A 13,544-nucleotide genomic window follows, 5' to 3' on the forward strand; every position below is an offset into this window, starting at 1 on the left:
CTAGTTGGCTTACTTCGTGCCAGAAATGTGCACCAAGATTCTAGACCATGTGTCTGACAGATGTGTCTGACAGGATATCAAGACTCTTCAGACCTACAGATCACTACCCATTCCTGCTAATACATGTGGGGACAAATGACACCTCAAGAAAGGACCTGGCAACCATCAGTAGTGACTTTGAAGACTTAGGCAAGAAAGTGAAAGAATTGGGAGCGCAGGTGGTCTTCTCATCCATCCTCCCAGTGGATGGCCATGGAACAATGAGGTGGAATAAGATTCTACAGGTGAACAACTGGCTACGTCGATGGTGCCGTCAACAAGGATTTGGATTTCTGGATCACGGCATGAATTACCTATATGATGGACTACTTGCTAGAGATGGGGTGCACCTTACGAAGACTGGAAAACATGTATTTGGAAGTCGCCTTGCTACACTCATCAGAAGAGCTTTAAACTAGAACAATGTGGGAAGGGAAGCAAAAGGCCAGAAAAAGCCATACAGCTGACAAATACTATTGAGATCTCTGCTACTGGAAGTGGAAAGGAAGAACAAAGACAAAACAATTTAAATAATAAAAATATGGGAGGAAGAGAAACCAATCACAAACTAAAATGTTTTTATACAAATGCACAAAGCATGGGCAACAAACAAGGAGAATTGGAACTACTAATGCAGGAAAAGGAATATGATGTCATTGGAATCACTGAAACTTGGTGGGATGGTACACATGATTGGAATAAAAGGCTAAAAGGATACAACTTATTTGCAAGAAACAGACTTGATAAACGAGGAGGAGGTGTCGCATTGTATGTTAGAAAAGCGTATATCTGCACAGAGATTGAAGCTTCAGAGACTGGGAGTTCTGTGGAAACTGTTTGGGCAAGAATACAAGGAGAGAACAACGGAAAGGACACCATTGTAGGCATTTACTACAGGCCACCTGGGCAAGCTGAAGATATGGATGAACTCTTTAGGTATCAAATGACCAAGTTCTCCAAAAAATATGACGTAGTGGTCATGGGAGATTTCAACTATCCAGACATTTGTTGGGAATCTCTCTCAAGTAAAACTAACAGGTCAAGCAAATTCTTATCCTCTCTTGCTGACAACTTTATCTTCCAAAAGGTAGGGGAGAAAACAAGGGGATCTGCTACTTTGGATCTAATCCTTATAAACAGGGAGGAAATGGTTGAGGAGGTAAAAGTGGCTGGGACCCTAGGAGACAGTGATCATGCTATTATACAATTTTGGATAACTAGAGGAGGAAGACATGTGAAGACTCAAACTTCAAGGTTAGATTTTAGAAAGGCAGATTTTAAGACTCAGAAAGAGAATAGGAAGGATCCAATGGCTGGATGTCCTTAAGGACAAAAATGTCCAGGAAGGATGGGAAATTTTTAAAAATGAGATTCTCAAAGCACAATCGTTAACAATCCTGAAAAGTAGGAAGAATGGGAAGCATTTAAGGAAACCAGGATGGATGAACACAGAACTTAAACACATGCTAAAAAGAAAGAAAGAAATATTTATCAAATGGAAAGAGAGAGGCATATCTAAAGAAGAATATAATGCAGTCTGCAGATCCTGCAGGGCACGTATCAGGCTAGCTAAAGCTGACAATGAATTAAGGCTTGCAAGAGATGTCAAAAGCAATAAAAAAGGATTTTGGGGGTATGTCAAAAGTAAAAGAAAAGTCAAAGATGCTATAGGATTTTTACAGGATGAAAATGGTGAAATGGTAAGAAAGGATGTTGAGAAGGCCGAACTTTTTAATTCCTATTTTGCATCTGTTTTCTCTCAGAAAGAAAATGTAACATCAACTGATCTTCACTGTCCTATTAAAGGAATAGAAGAATCCAAGTTATCTGTAAACAGAGAGATTGTGAGGGAATATTTAGCTAACATAAATGAGTTCAAGTCTCCAGGTCCAGATGAATTACACCCCAGAGTACTGAAGGAGATCGTAGAAGAAATTTTAGAACCACTCTCCATAATCTTTGAAAATTCTTGGAGAACAGGAGAAGTCCCAGAAGACCGGAGAAGAGCAAATGTTGTTCCTATCTTCAAAAAGGGGAAGAAGTTGGACCCAGGGGACTATAGGCCGGTGAGTCTGACTTCTATACCAGGAAAGATCTTTGAACAAATTATTAAACAACATGTATGTAAGTGCCTGGATAAGAATGAAGTGATTAACCAGAGTCAGCATGGGTTTGTAACTTAGAAGTCATGTCAGACTAACTTAATTTCCTTCTATGACAGAATCACTGACTGGGAGGATCAGGGAAATGCTGTAGATATAGTATATCTTGACTTCAGCAAAGCATTTGACAAAGTATCTCACACCATCCTTATTGAAAAAATTACCAAGTATGGAATGGACCAGGCAACTGTTAGGTGGATTCATAACTGGCTTAGTGATCGGACTCAAAGGGTGGTCGTAAATGGCTTCACATCCAGCTGGATGAATGTCTCAAGTGGGGTACCACAGGGCTCCGTCCTGGGACCTGTATTGTTCAACATCTTTATCAATGATGTAGATGAAGGAATTGAGGGTAAACTGATTAAATTTGCTGATGACACAAATCTAGGAGGGATGGCTAATACTAGAGAAGAGAGAGAGAGGATTCAAAAAGACCTAAATAAACTGGAGCAGTGGGCAGCAACTAACAGAATGGTTTTAACAGGGAAAAATGCAAAGTACTACATCTGGGCAATAAAAATGAAAAAAGCAGATACAGAATGGGAGGAATAGAGCTAAGCAACAGCACATGTGAAAAAGACTTAGGTATACTAATAGATCATAGACTGAACATGAGTCAACAGTGTGATGCAGCAGCAAAAAAGGCTAATACAATTCTGGGATGTATTAACAGAAGCATACAGTCTAGATCACGTGAAGTCATTATCGCACTTTACTCCTCTTTGGTCAGACCTCATCTGGAATACTGCGTCCAGTTTTGGGCACCACATTTTAAAAAAGACATCGACAAACTGGAGCAAGTTCAGAGAAGAGCGACCAGAATGGTGACTGGTCTGCAAACCATGTCTTATGAGGAACGGTTGCAGGATTTGGGAATGTTTAGCTTGCAAAAAAGAAGACTGAGAGGAGACTTAATAGCTATCTACAAATATGTGAAGGGCTGTCACATTGTAGAAGGATCATCTTTATTCTCATTTTCACAAGGAAACACTAGAAGCAATGGGATGAAACTGAATGGGAGGAGACACAGATTAGATATTAGAAAAAACTTTTTGACAGTTAGCGTGAACAAATGAGTGAAACAGGCTGCCACGAGAGGTGGTGAGTTCCCCTTCAATGGAAGTCTTCAAACAGAGGCTGGACAGACATCTGTCTGAGATGATTTAGTGAATCCTGCTTTGAGCAGGGGGTTGGACCAGATGACCCAGGAGGTCCCTTCCAACTCTAACATTCTATGATTCTATGACCATTGTGTCACACCTTAGATCATGCCCCACATTGGACAAGGAGCAGAAAGTGTTTAAAACACTTATTATAGTGCAAGTTCTGAAAGACAGTTTTTGGCATAAATTACCCCAGAATTCTGGAACATTTAGTGTGCTAAATCTCCCCTATATGACTGACAGTCAATGTATAATGGCATGGATGGAGCAGTGGAATCTAGTGAAAGAAGTTTGATAAAAGGGTCGGCCAGTGATTGGCTGAACAGACATTTCCGATGCGTCAAGGACAAGACCAGGGGGCACAGCAAGTGGGTACTGGGCGATGCTGAAACGGTACCTGCATGGGATAGGGGAGCACGAGAATGGCTTAAGGGGGTGGTCCGAAGGCAAAGCCATTTTGCTCCTAACTCCCTATCCATTTGATGCTTTGAGTATCCCAGCATGCACTGTGTAGTTAGGGAATTTTTAAAGCAAGTATATTAGAAAATAGCTTAGAGAAATGTACCCAAATGCTGCTCCGCTGATCCAGGAATGGAAATAACCTCTGTGCGCTCCCACGGCAAAGTGTTTATTACACAGAATGACTGACTGCTCGTAGGTTGGGATGGGGTCTTCAGTAGTGTCTGCTTTGCATCGCTGAGAAGTTGGACTCCTTCTGTTCTGATTTCTGTAAAAAAAAACAAAAAAAAAACCGAAATGCTCAATGATGAAGGTAAAATGTATCCCTTTAACCATCGGGGTTCGTTATTCAACTAAATGTATGGAATAATTATAATAATTACACCACTAAACTTCATTACTCAGATAATTCTAACACTTGTCATGAAATGTACAAAGCCTCATCCTGTTACACATAACCAGTATTAGCTTCAGGGTCTGTAAGCATCTGATACACACCAGATTGGAGGTAACCTGACCCGCCAAATCAGTCGTCATCGGCCCACCATTAAAGGTATATAAGAGTCTCTATGTCGGGGGGGATAAAGGGTTGGGCAGTCTGGATACAAATGCTTGATATTTTTATTCCCCTGGATAAGCTGCTGCCAGAGCTCTCTGACAGCATCTTACTCCATTCTCCCCATTAAAAACACTTGGCGCACGTGAACATTTTGCATATGGAGAAGTTGGTAGACATAGTTATATTAAAAGGTGTATGGGCGAATGTCATTTCACTAAAATACGGTGACCCAATAAAAACACAAAAAGATATGAGGCTGAAATAAATGATCTTACCTTCATAGTATCTCAAAGCATCTTCAACCACCAGCTGGATGCAGCTGCCAGGCAGCACATCATGGAACTGATTCAACAGCAATAACCTTGAGCGTGAACAGAGAAAATCATACGCTATATAATATATTAATATATAATGTATTAGGGATTAATATAATATATAATTAATATGTAATTATATAAATATTATATATATATTAACATAATATATTATGTAATATTGTCTTTGCATGACATAACCACTATACATGTAATACAAAAAAAGATAATGTATTTCAATTCAAAACAATGTATAATACCAGGAATTGGCTGGAATAATGACTAATGCATTAGTTAGGAGACATCATGTAATTAATGGTGCTTTAAAGATAAATAATAATAAAAAAAAAATCACTTTTCAGAAATGCTTGTGGTTTTCTTTTGCAGTGCAGCATAATAAAAAATGAAGACAGTGCTATATCACTACAAAAATTAAATGCCAATTGCTTGCAGTGACTAATTAATGCCAGGTATCAATGAGAAGTGAATTGAATTGGTGTGCACCTCCAGAGATGCCGGAGCTTATCCTCTGGGTAAATGAAGCTCTTGTCCTGGGCCAGAGAAACCGAGCTGAGGAACTCCACATCATGTAATAACTGCTCACACTGTCTGTTCCCTTTCTTGATCTAAAGAAAAAAAAGTCATAAAAAACAAAATATTTGCACTAATACCAAGTTTATTACATTACCTTTTTGTTCAAAATGGTGTCCAAATATTTGCAATAAAGCAACGGCTGCAATTGTAAGCACTGAATGATCCCCCAAAAAAGCACCAAATGAAGACTCCCATGAAAAGCTCCACATATCGTAAAAGGCACAAGTAGATGTAAAGGCGTTCCTCTCCCATCGGTATTTACTCTCATCCAGGGCATTGCTCCCCCCAAAAAAATCATGGAACTGCACTCATAAGTTTCCCACAGTGAAAGATTCTTTCAAAAGGTTATAAAAATATAAATCTGCTCTTATTTTCCACTGCCCTTGTAATACAAGGTTCCCCTTTGATAGATACTGAGAATAAAGGTTAAATTTGATCACCACTAGAAACAGAATTCAACCACATTCCAGAATACTAGAACAAGCACTGAAGAATCCACCACATTGCACTTTCCCATCCCTGGATTTCTGTCTAAACGATGGAGGATTAATACATAAGTGATGCATTAGTTACCAGCCAAGTAATATGTATAGTGATATAGTCATTCTGTAGAAGTCCATATAGGAACTAGAATAAATCCCTGCTCAAGGATACATGAGGTTCATGTAGGATTCTTTTTTATAAGAAGAGTGAAAGGGGTATTCCCATCTGCAAGATCCTATCCCAATATGTAGTAGGTGTAATAATAATAATAATATTAGCAAATACCTCCAATTTGAAATATAGTATAGTTCTTCTGATAAGCTATGTCACATACCCCATGTGCAGGCATTGCAGTAGCTTAAATATACATGGTTACAACCACAAGCAACTAACAAACTGTCACTATGAGTGGTTGTAACCATGGATACCTAAGCTACTGCAATGCCCTACACATGAGGTAAACAACATAGCTAATCAGAAGAACTACACATTTCTAACTGGAGGTATTTGCTAATATTATGATTTCACCTACTACATGCTGGCATGTTGGGATAGGATTTTCAAGATGGGAATACCCCTTTAAGTTTTAAATATGTGATAGTCAGCAAAACGGTCTTTGTGCTTAGGTTTTGTTTTTTTTAAGTCTGGGCAATTGGTTCAGACCCTTCTTGTAATAGTAACTGATCCTCATCTGAGGCTTGGAACATGTCCTACACATACACACATGGCAAACAATAGGATCATACAAAAACAGCATGTTATGCCACGGCCATTCCTAACAAGAGAAGCAGCACAAGAGTTTATAGTTTATTCCAATGCATTGGAAGTTGTGATTAAAAACATATCAAACAAGCAGTTAATGTATGAAGCTCACAGAAAGAGCGCAGCGTCCGTTACCTGAGCCTGTGTAGTGTATGTGCCATTGTGCAGCTCCAGAAAGAGTTCTCCAACCCAAGTGCAGAGCTGAGAAGTGTCCGTCTCCAAAGCAGAAAAGAACCGGTCTGGGGTCGAAAACTGAACTCTGTTGTATGAAAACAAGAGATGGCGAAGAGAGAAATAACACAAAGTAATACTGTATCCCTAATATCTCTGAGGAGCCCCCTCACATAGATAGATGTCATAGTGTATGCCTAATATCTCTGAGGAGCCCTCTCACATACAGTACAGACCAAAAGTTTGGACACACCTTCTCATTTAAAGATTTTCCTGTATTTTCATGACTATGAAAATTGTACATTCACACTGAAGGCATCAAAACTATGAATTAACACATGTGGAATTATATACTTAACAAAAAAGTGTGAAACAACTGAAAATATGTCTTATATTCTAGGTTCTTCAAAGTAGCCACCTTTTGCTTTGATGACTGCTTTGCACACTCTTGGCATTCTCTTGATGAGCTTCAAGAGGTAGTCACCGGAAATGGTCTTCCAACAATCTTGAAGGAGTTCCCAGAGATGCTTAGCACTTGTTGGCCCTTTTGCCTTCACTCTGTGGTCCAGCTCACCCTAAACCATCTCGATTGGGTTCAGGTCTGGTGACTGTGGAGGCCAGGTCATCTGGCGTAGCACCCCATCACTCTCCCTCTTGGTCAAATAGCCCTTACACAGCCTAGAGGTTTGTTTGGGGTCATTGTCCTGTTGAAAAATAAATGATGGTCCAACTAAACGCAAACCGGATGGAATAGCATGCCGCTGCAAGATGCTGTGGTAGGCATGCTGGTTCAGTATGCCTTCAATTTTGAATAAATCCCCAACAGTGTCACCAGCAAAGCACCCCCACACCATCACACCTCCTCCTCCATGCTTCACGGTGGGAACCAGGCATGTAGAGTCCATCTCTTCACCTTTTCTGCATCGCACAAAGACATGGTGGTTGGAACCAAAGATCTCAAATTTGGACTCATCAGACCAAAGCACAGATTTCCACTGGTCTAATGTCCATTCCTTGTGTTCTTTAGCCCAAACCAGTCTCTTCTGCTTGTTGCCTGTCCTTAGCAGTGGTTTCCTAGCAGCTATTTTGCCATGAAGGCCTGCTGTACAAAGTCTCCCCTTAAGGCTATGTGCCCACGATGCAGAAATGCTCAGGATTTTTTCCTGAGCGTTTCTGCATCTCCCTGGCAGAAAAAAAACGCATGCGGATTGTACATGCGTTTTCCTGCCAGGGACATGCGGAAGTGAAGCGTTCTTCACTTGCATTTCCGCATGAGGGTTGACAAGCGCTTTCTAAGCGATTTTAGCGTCACTTGGAAAGTGCTTGTCAACTTGGTCACACTATATAAATCCATGCAAATGGCATGGATTTATATAGTGTGACCTAAAGATTGGCTAAAAATAAAAAATAAATGTATACTTACCTTCCGATGGCCCCCGCAGTCTTGATTCCCCCCGTCCTGGCTGCCGGCAGCGGTAGAGTGAAGGACCTGCCGACGTCAGCGTCGCGTGACCCGTCACATGATTGGACGTCAGCGCAGGTCCTTCACTGCCGGCAAGCAAGGAGGACCACAGCGCGGGCCGCCAGAAGGTAAGTATAATATTTATTTTTTATTTTATTCTTTTTTTTTACAGTTTTCTATGGTACCCAGGTCCGGAGGAGAGTCTCCTCTTCTCTAGACCTGGGTACCATCCGCACATTAGAACACATGGAATGCGCATCTACATATACAGTGATGCGTAATCCATGCGATCTAATGCAAGTCAATGGCGGCGAAAACGCGCACTTCCGCAAAATAATTGGTAGTGCTGCGTTTTTTTCCGCAATGATAATTCGCAGCAGAAATTTTCGCTGCATGTGCACAGCACATGCGGATTATCATTGGGGAACATGGCAGGCCTTCTATCATGTGTTTTTTAAGCGTTTCTGCAGCGTTTTTGCCGCTGCGGCAACGCTTAAAAAACGCATCGTGGGCACACAGTTGTTGTAGAGATGTATCTGCTGCTATAACTCTGTGTGGCATTGACCTGGTCTCTAATCTGAGCTGCTGTTAACCTGCGATTTCTGAGGCTGGTGACTCGGAGAAACTTATCCTCAGAAGCAGAGGTGACTCTTGGTCTTCCTCTCCTGGGGCGGTCCTCATGTGAGCCAGTTTCTTTGTAGCGCTTGATGGTTTTTGCAACTGCACTTGGAGACACTTTCAAAGTTTTCCCAATTTTTCGGAATGACTAACCTTCATTTCTTAAAGTAATGATGGCCACTAGTTTTTCTTTACTTAGAATTTGTATTATGGCAAGAAAAAAGCAGCTAACAGTCTATTCAGTAGGACTATCAGCTGTGTATCCACCAGACTTCTGCACAACACAACTGATGGTCCCAACCCCATTTATAAGGCAAGAAATTCCACTTATTAAACCTGACAGGGCACACCTGTGAAGTGAAAACCATTTCCGGTGACTACCTCTTGAAGCTCATCAAGAGAATGCCAAGAGTGTGCAAAGCAGTCATCAAAGCAAAAGGTGGCTACTTTGAAGAACCTAGAATATAAGACATATTTTCAGTTGTTTCACACTTTTTTGTTAAGAATATAATTCCACATGTGTTAATTCATAGTTTTGATGCCTTCAGTGTGAATGTACAATTTTCATAGTCGTGAAAATACAGAAAAATCTTTAAATGAGAAGGTGTGTCCAAACTCTTGGTCTGTACTGTAGATAGATGTCGTAGTGTTTCCCTAATATTTCAGAGGAGCTCTATCACATAGATCGATGTCGTAGTGTATTTCTAATATCTCTGAGAAGCCCTATCACATAGATAAATGTCAACTACCATATTACTAACCAGTGTATGGGTTTTCTTTTTATATGACGCTTGCATAAGTTAAAAGAAAAATGTAACCAGCAGAACAAGGGAACACAGAATAATTACCTAACTAAAAATTAGGGTTAACAACCATCACCAAAAAGTTTTGACCTATCCAGGTCTTTCTATGTCACAGGTCTCCCAACAAGGAGCTGATTGTGACACACTTCTTTTGCTCCTGCAGCCACACAATGATATCAGTGGGCTGTGTAAAGATAAGCTGGATGCTCCAGAAGTGCGGCACTTTTTATAGGGGAATTGCACCCTGATTAATAGGCAAACTGCCGAGTGATGGACCCCCTCTATAACATCCATATTTCCGAACACATCATATGAGAAAGGCTATGTGCCCACGATGCAGAAATGCTGCAGATTTTTTCCGCATCTCCCTGGCAGGAAAAGCGCATGTGGATTTTACATGCGTTTTTCCCGCCAGGTAGAAGCGTTTGTCAAGCGTTTTTGCATGCATTTCTGCATGCGGGTTATCAAGCGTTTTCCAAGCAACCGTCATGGATTTATATAGTGTGACCAAGTTAATAGTTAAAAAAAAAAGAATAAAAATGGTAAAAAATAAAGATTATACTTGCCTACCGTTGGCCCCCGGTCTCCTGTACGATGCATCTGGTCTCTTGTACGGCTTGCGATGGTCTAAATGGACCTTCCATGACGTCATTTAGTCATGTGACAGGTCACGCGACCGACATCAGCGGTCGCGTGACCTGTCACATGACTAAATGACGTCACCACAGGTCCTTTTAGACCATTGCGAGCCGTATAAGAGACAGGACGCATCGTACAGGAGACCGGGGGACATCGGAAGGTAAGTATAATCTTTATTTTTTATTTTAAATTCTTTTTTTAACAGGTACTATGGTACCCGGGTCTGTAGGTGAGTCTCCTCTTCTCCAGACCCGGGTACCATCAGCACATTGAATCGCTTAATATCCGCATGTCCACATGTAGTCATGTGGATATTAAGCGTTTCAATGCAAGTCAATGGTGGCAATAACGCTGCGTGTCCGCAAAATTATTGGACATGCTCCGTATTTTTCCGAAATGATAATCTGCAGCGAAAATTTCCGCAGCATGTGCACAGGACATGCGGATTATCATTGGGGACCATGGGGGGCGGATTACCAAGCGTTTTTTAAACGTTTTCGCTGCGGAAATTCCGTGGCAAAAACGCTTGAAAAACACATAGTGGGCACGCAGCCTAAGTGTTGTCTAAAATAACTCATCCGCCATCATGTCATCATGACTGGCTTCTACATGAAGGGATTTTATTATTTTCAGTTTTCATTCAATGTTAATTGTGTACGGCTGTAGTCCTGTGTAATATGTCCTAGAACCACAGGCCTGCAAAAATCTGTGATAATCTCATGATGTAAGAACTCCAAATACTGTAGATTTGGAATAAGGCTGAGGCAGAACAACTTTATTTTTTTTTCCATAATTTTAGGATTAGGCAACTAAATAAAAAAAAGATCCAGCTGGTAGCAAGTAATTTTTGTGAGATGCACTGACCTGGGCAAACTGTCTGTGTCTTTCATCCGTTCGAGTCTACCCATCATCTTCTCGGTTGGACCTCCGCCACCATCACCATACCCATAGAGGACAATACCGCAGTTGACACGACCCTTGTCTCTGTTGTTCTTGACCGTTTTAAGTGTCTGAATAATCATACAGTAAATGATCACACTTCCGATTTGTCAGACAAGGCAGAACGGAACAACAGGGCACCCCTGCTCCACTGCCAATGGTCTACAACCCAAGTGTTCATATACAGTAGAGCCATGTCACCACAAGCCTCACATAGGAGCAGGCTTCACGGTGATAATATTTTTTTTATATTGTAATACATGAAAGGAGCACAATTGTCCTAAATTAATGTAGGAAACAAGTTAATAAACTCAAGATAATAAAAATAAAGGATATCGACGTCCTCGCTCACCTCTTCCACTGTACCCTTCATCCCATAAGAGTCCCCTGGAGGAAAATGAGCAAGGACCCTTGACCCATCAATACCAACCCAGTGAAACGTATGATGCTGCATGGAAATAAAGTATGAAAATAAAATTATAGTTTATTCCCTGAAATGTCTACAAACATAAGATTATATCCTACATGCAATGCTATACTTTCTATTATTGCTGTGCTCACTCACTGTAAAGAGGTCTGACTACTAGCAGCGGACATTTGCCTACCTTATGTGAACTGGTGCAAAGACACCAAAATGAGCAAATCCAAAGTGCAGGTGCATTAAAATCTCATTCCTTTATATGGTAACACCATAAAATAGCTCAGAGCGCTTTAATAAAAAAAAACGCTAAGTACCTTGCGCTATTAACATTTACAGCAATAGAGGAGTTCATGTATTCAGTGTGCTGACGCATAGTGTATGTGTACTGTCTGTTTGTTTATTGGCCCTATAGTATATTTGTGTACCTCTACAATAAATTTAATACCAAAAGGTGTGCGGGCCCTGTTTTTTTGTGTTGTATACATTATGGGAGGGGAGGGTGGCCTCATGCAGGACTCAGCACCCTTATCCTCACATCCTTCAGAGACAAGGTTTTAATTGTGAGCTACGCCTGATTTTCTTTGATTTCCAAATTCAGATGAGGCCTGGTCTGGCATATAGAGAGATAGGACATCAGTGATAGAGTCCATCCATATTAAAAGGTCACCTTGATGTGGTTGGATGGCTTTTGCTCTCTTTGCTCAAAAAACGCTAACTAAATACCTTACTTTTTTAACGTATGGAGCAATAGTGGAGTTCATGCACTCATTAATCACAGTCTGCTGATGCATAGAGTATGTATAAGGTAACTCACTATGGGACATGTGGCTCCTAATAAGTCCTCCATGACATGCCAGAAAAATGTAAAATTTATAGATATTATATCCATTTGTACTTCCCCAGTCCCTATTCCCTATTAGAAGACAGGAACATCAAATACAGGGATTCTGCTTAGGACTACCCTCCAATAGTCATAGAAGAACCCCTACAAAGCTCTACCATCTTCTTCATGATTTACAATGACAGCCATTTCAATAAGCACCATGTAAAGCAGCCTCTGCTCCAAAACCTTCTACGGTATAAAGGAAATAGGAGCTGTAACAATGCTATATATCATCCTCTATATAACGAATAGATGGACAGACACATTGGTCTCTTGCTGACTTACAGGAAAAGCATTAACCAGACTCCAACTTAATTTCTGAGTGAGGAAGCGACGGATCCCACATCCATTCATCAACTGCGGCAGCTGAGCAGAGTATCCGAAAGTGTCCGGTAGCCAGAACTAGGAAATAGATGAGAATATATAGTATATTATACGAGCAAAATAATAAATTATAAGGCATTCATTTATTTAACCCATCTCGCTTCTCTATTCACCTCAGAGCACAGATTTCCAAATTCTTCTTGAAAGAAGAGCTGACCCTGCAGGAACTGGCGCACCATAGACTCACCACTAGGAAGGTTGCCATCCTAAAAGAAGAAGTTAAACAGAAATGTAACCCAAGGGAAGACCTACTGCCTGGTAAAAGGAGGCTTTTGTGGCATACATCAGGATTATAATAAAAGATGTGAGAAGTGGAGAATACATTAGGAGAGTACATGCTGAAAGTGATCCACCAATATGATGTGAATCACCTAGCAGACATCATCCCAGAATGAAAAGCTCTGCCACACCTTCCAATAGAACTACCAGATCACATTGAGTCATGAGAAAATCCATCTATAGCAAATAAATACTAGATTTTCTAATCAATAACTTTAGTAAAATTCTTCCCTTCACATGTAACAGGGCATCAACTGATGGCTGATTGGTAATTTAGACATTCCCGTATGTTTTCCACCATTGTAAAACAAAGCCTACGTCTCTGTTCACATCTGCAAATCCAGATGGCTTGAAAGTTTTTTTGGCTGAGGAAACAGCATCTTTGTGGAGCAAATCATGATGATGCTGCC

General features: G+C 40.7%; 1 protein-coding gene across 1 annotated transcript in view; it reads right to left on the reverse strand.

Annotated features, from left to right (window-relative positions):
- The window catches only part of MAN2C1 (mannosidase alpha class 2C member 1), a 68,258-nt gene that overhangs the window by 19,799 nt on the left and 34,915 nt on the right, over positions 1 to 13,544 (reverse strand). Inside the window, exons 9-16 of the mRNA XM_073652874.1 lie at positions 12,969 to 13,061; positions 12,757 to 12,873; positions 11,520 to 11,615; positions 11,093 to 11,238; positions 6,671 to 6,794; positions 5,201 to 5,322; positions 4,658 to 4,743; positions 3,930 to 4,091 (exon numbers count right to left, since the gene is read on the reverse strand). Coding sequence (XP_073508975.1) covers positions 3,930 to 4,091; positions 4,658 to 4,743; positions 5,201 to 5,322; positions 6,671 to 6,794; positions 11,093 to 11,238; positions 11,520 to 11,615; positions 12,757 to 12,873; positions 12,969 to 13,061 — 946 coding nt within the window. The remainder of the gene's footprint in view (positions 1 to 3,929; positions 4,092 to 4,657; positions 4,744 to 5,200; positions 5,323 to 6,670; positions 6,795 to 11,092; positions 11,239 to 11,519; positions 11,616 to 12,756; positions 12,874 to 12,968; positions 13,062 to 13,544) is intronic.

Source organism: Phyllobates terribilis, unplaced genomic scaffold, assembly GCF_046119375.1.
Source record: "Phyllobates terribilis strain yellow unplaced genomic scaffold, ASM4611937v1 Scaffold_11__3_contigs__length_659146591, whole genome shotgun sequence".
NCBI lineage: Eukaryota > Metazoa > Chordata > Amphibia > Anura > Dendrobatidae > Phyllobates > Phyllobates terribilis.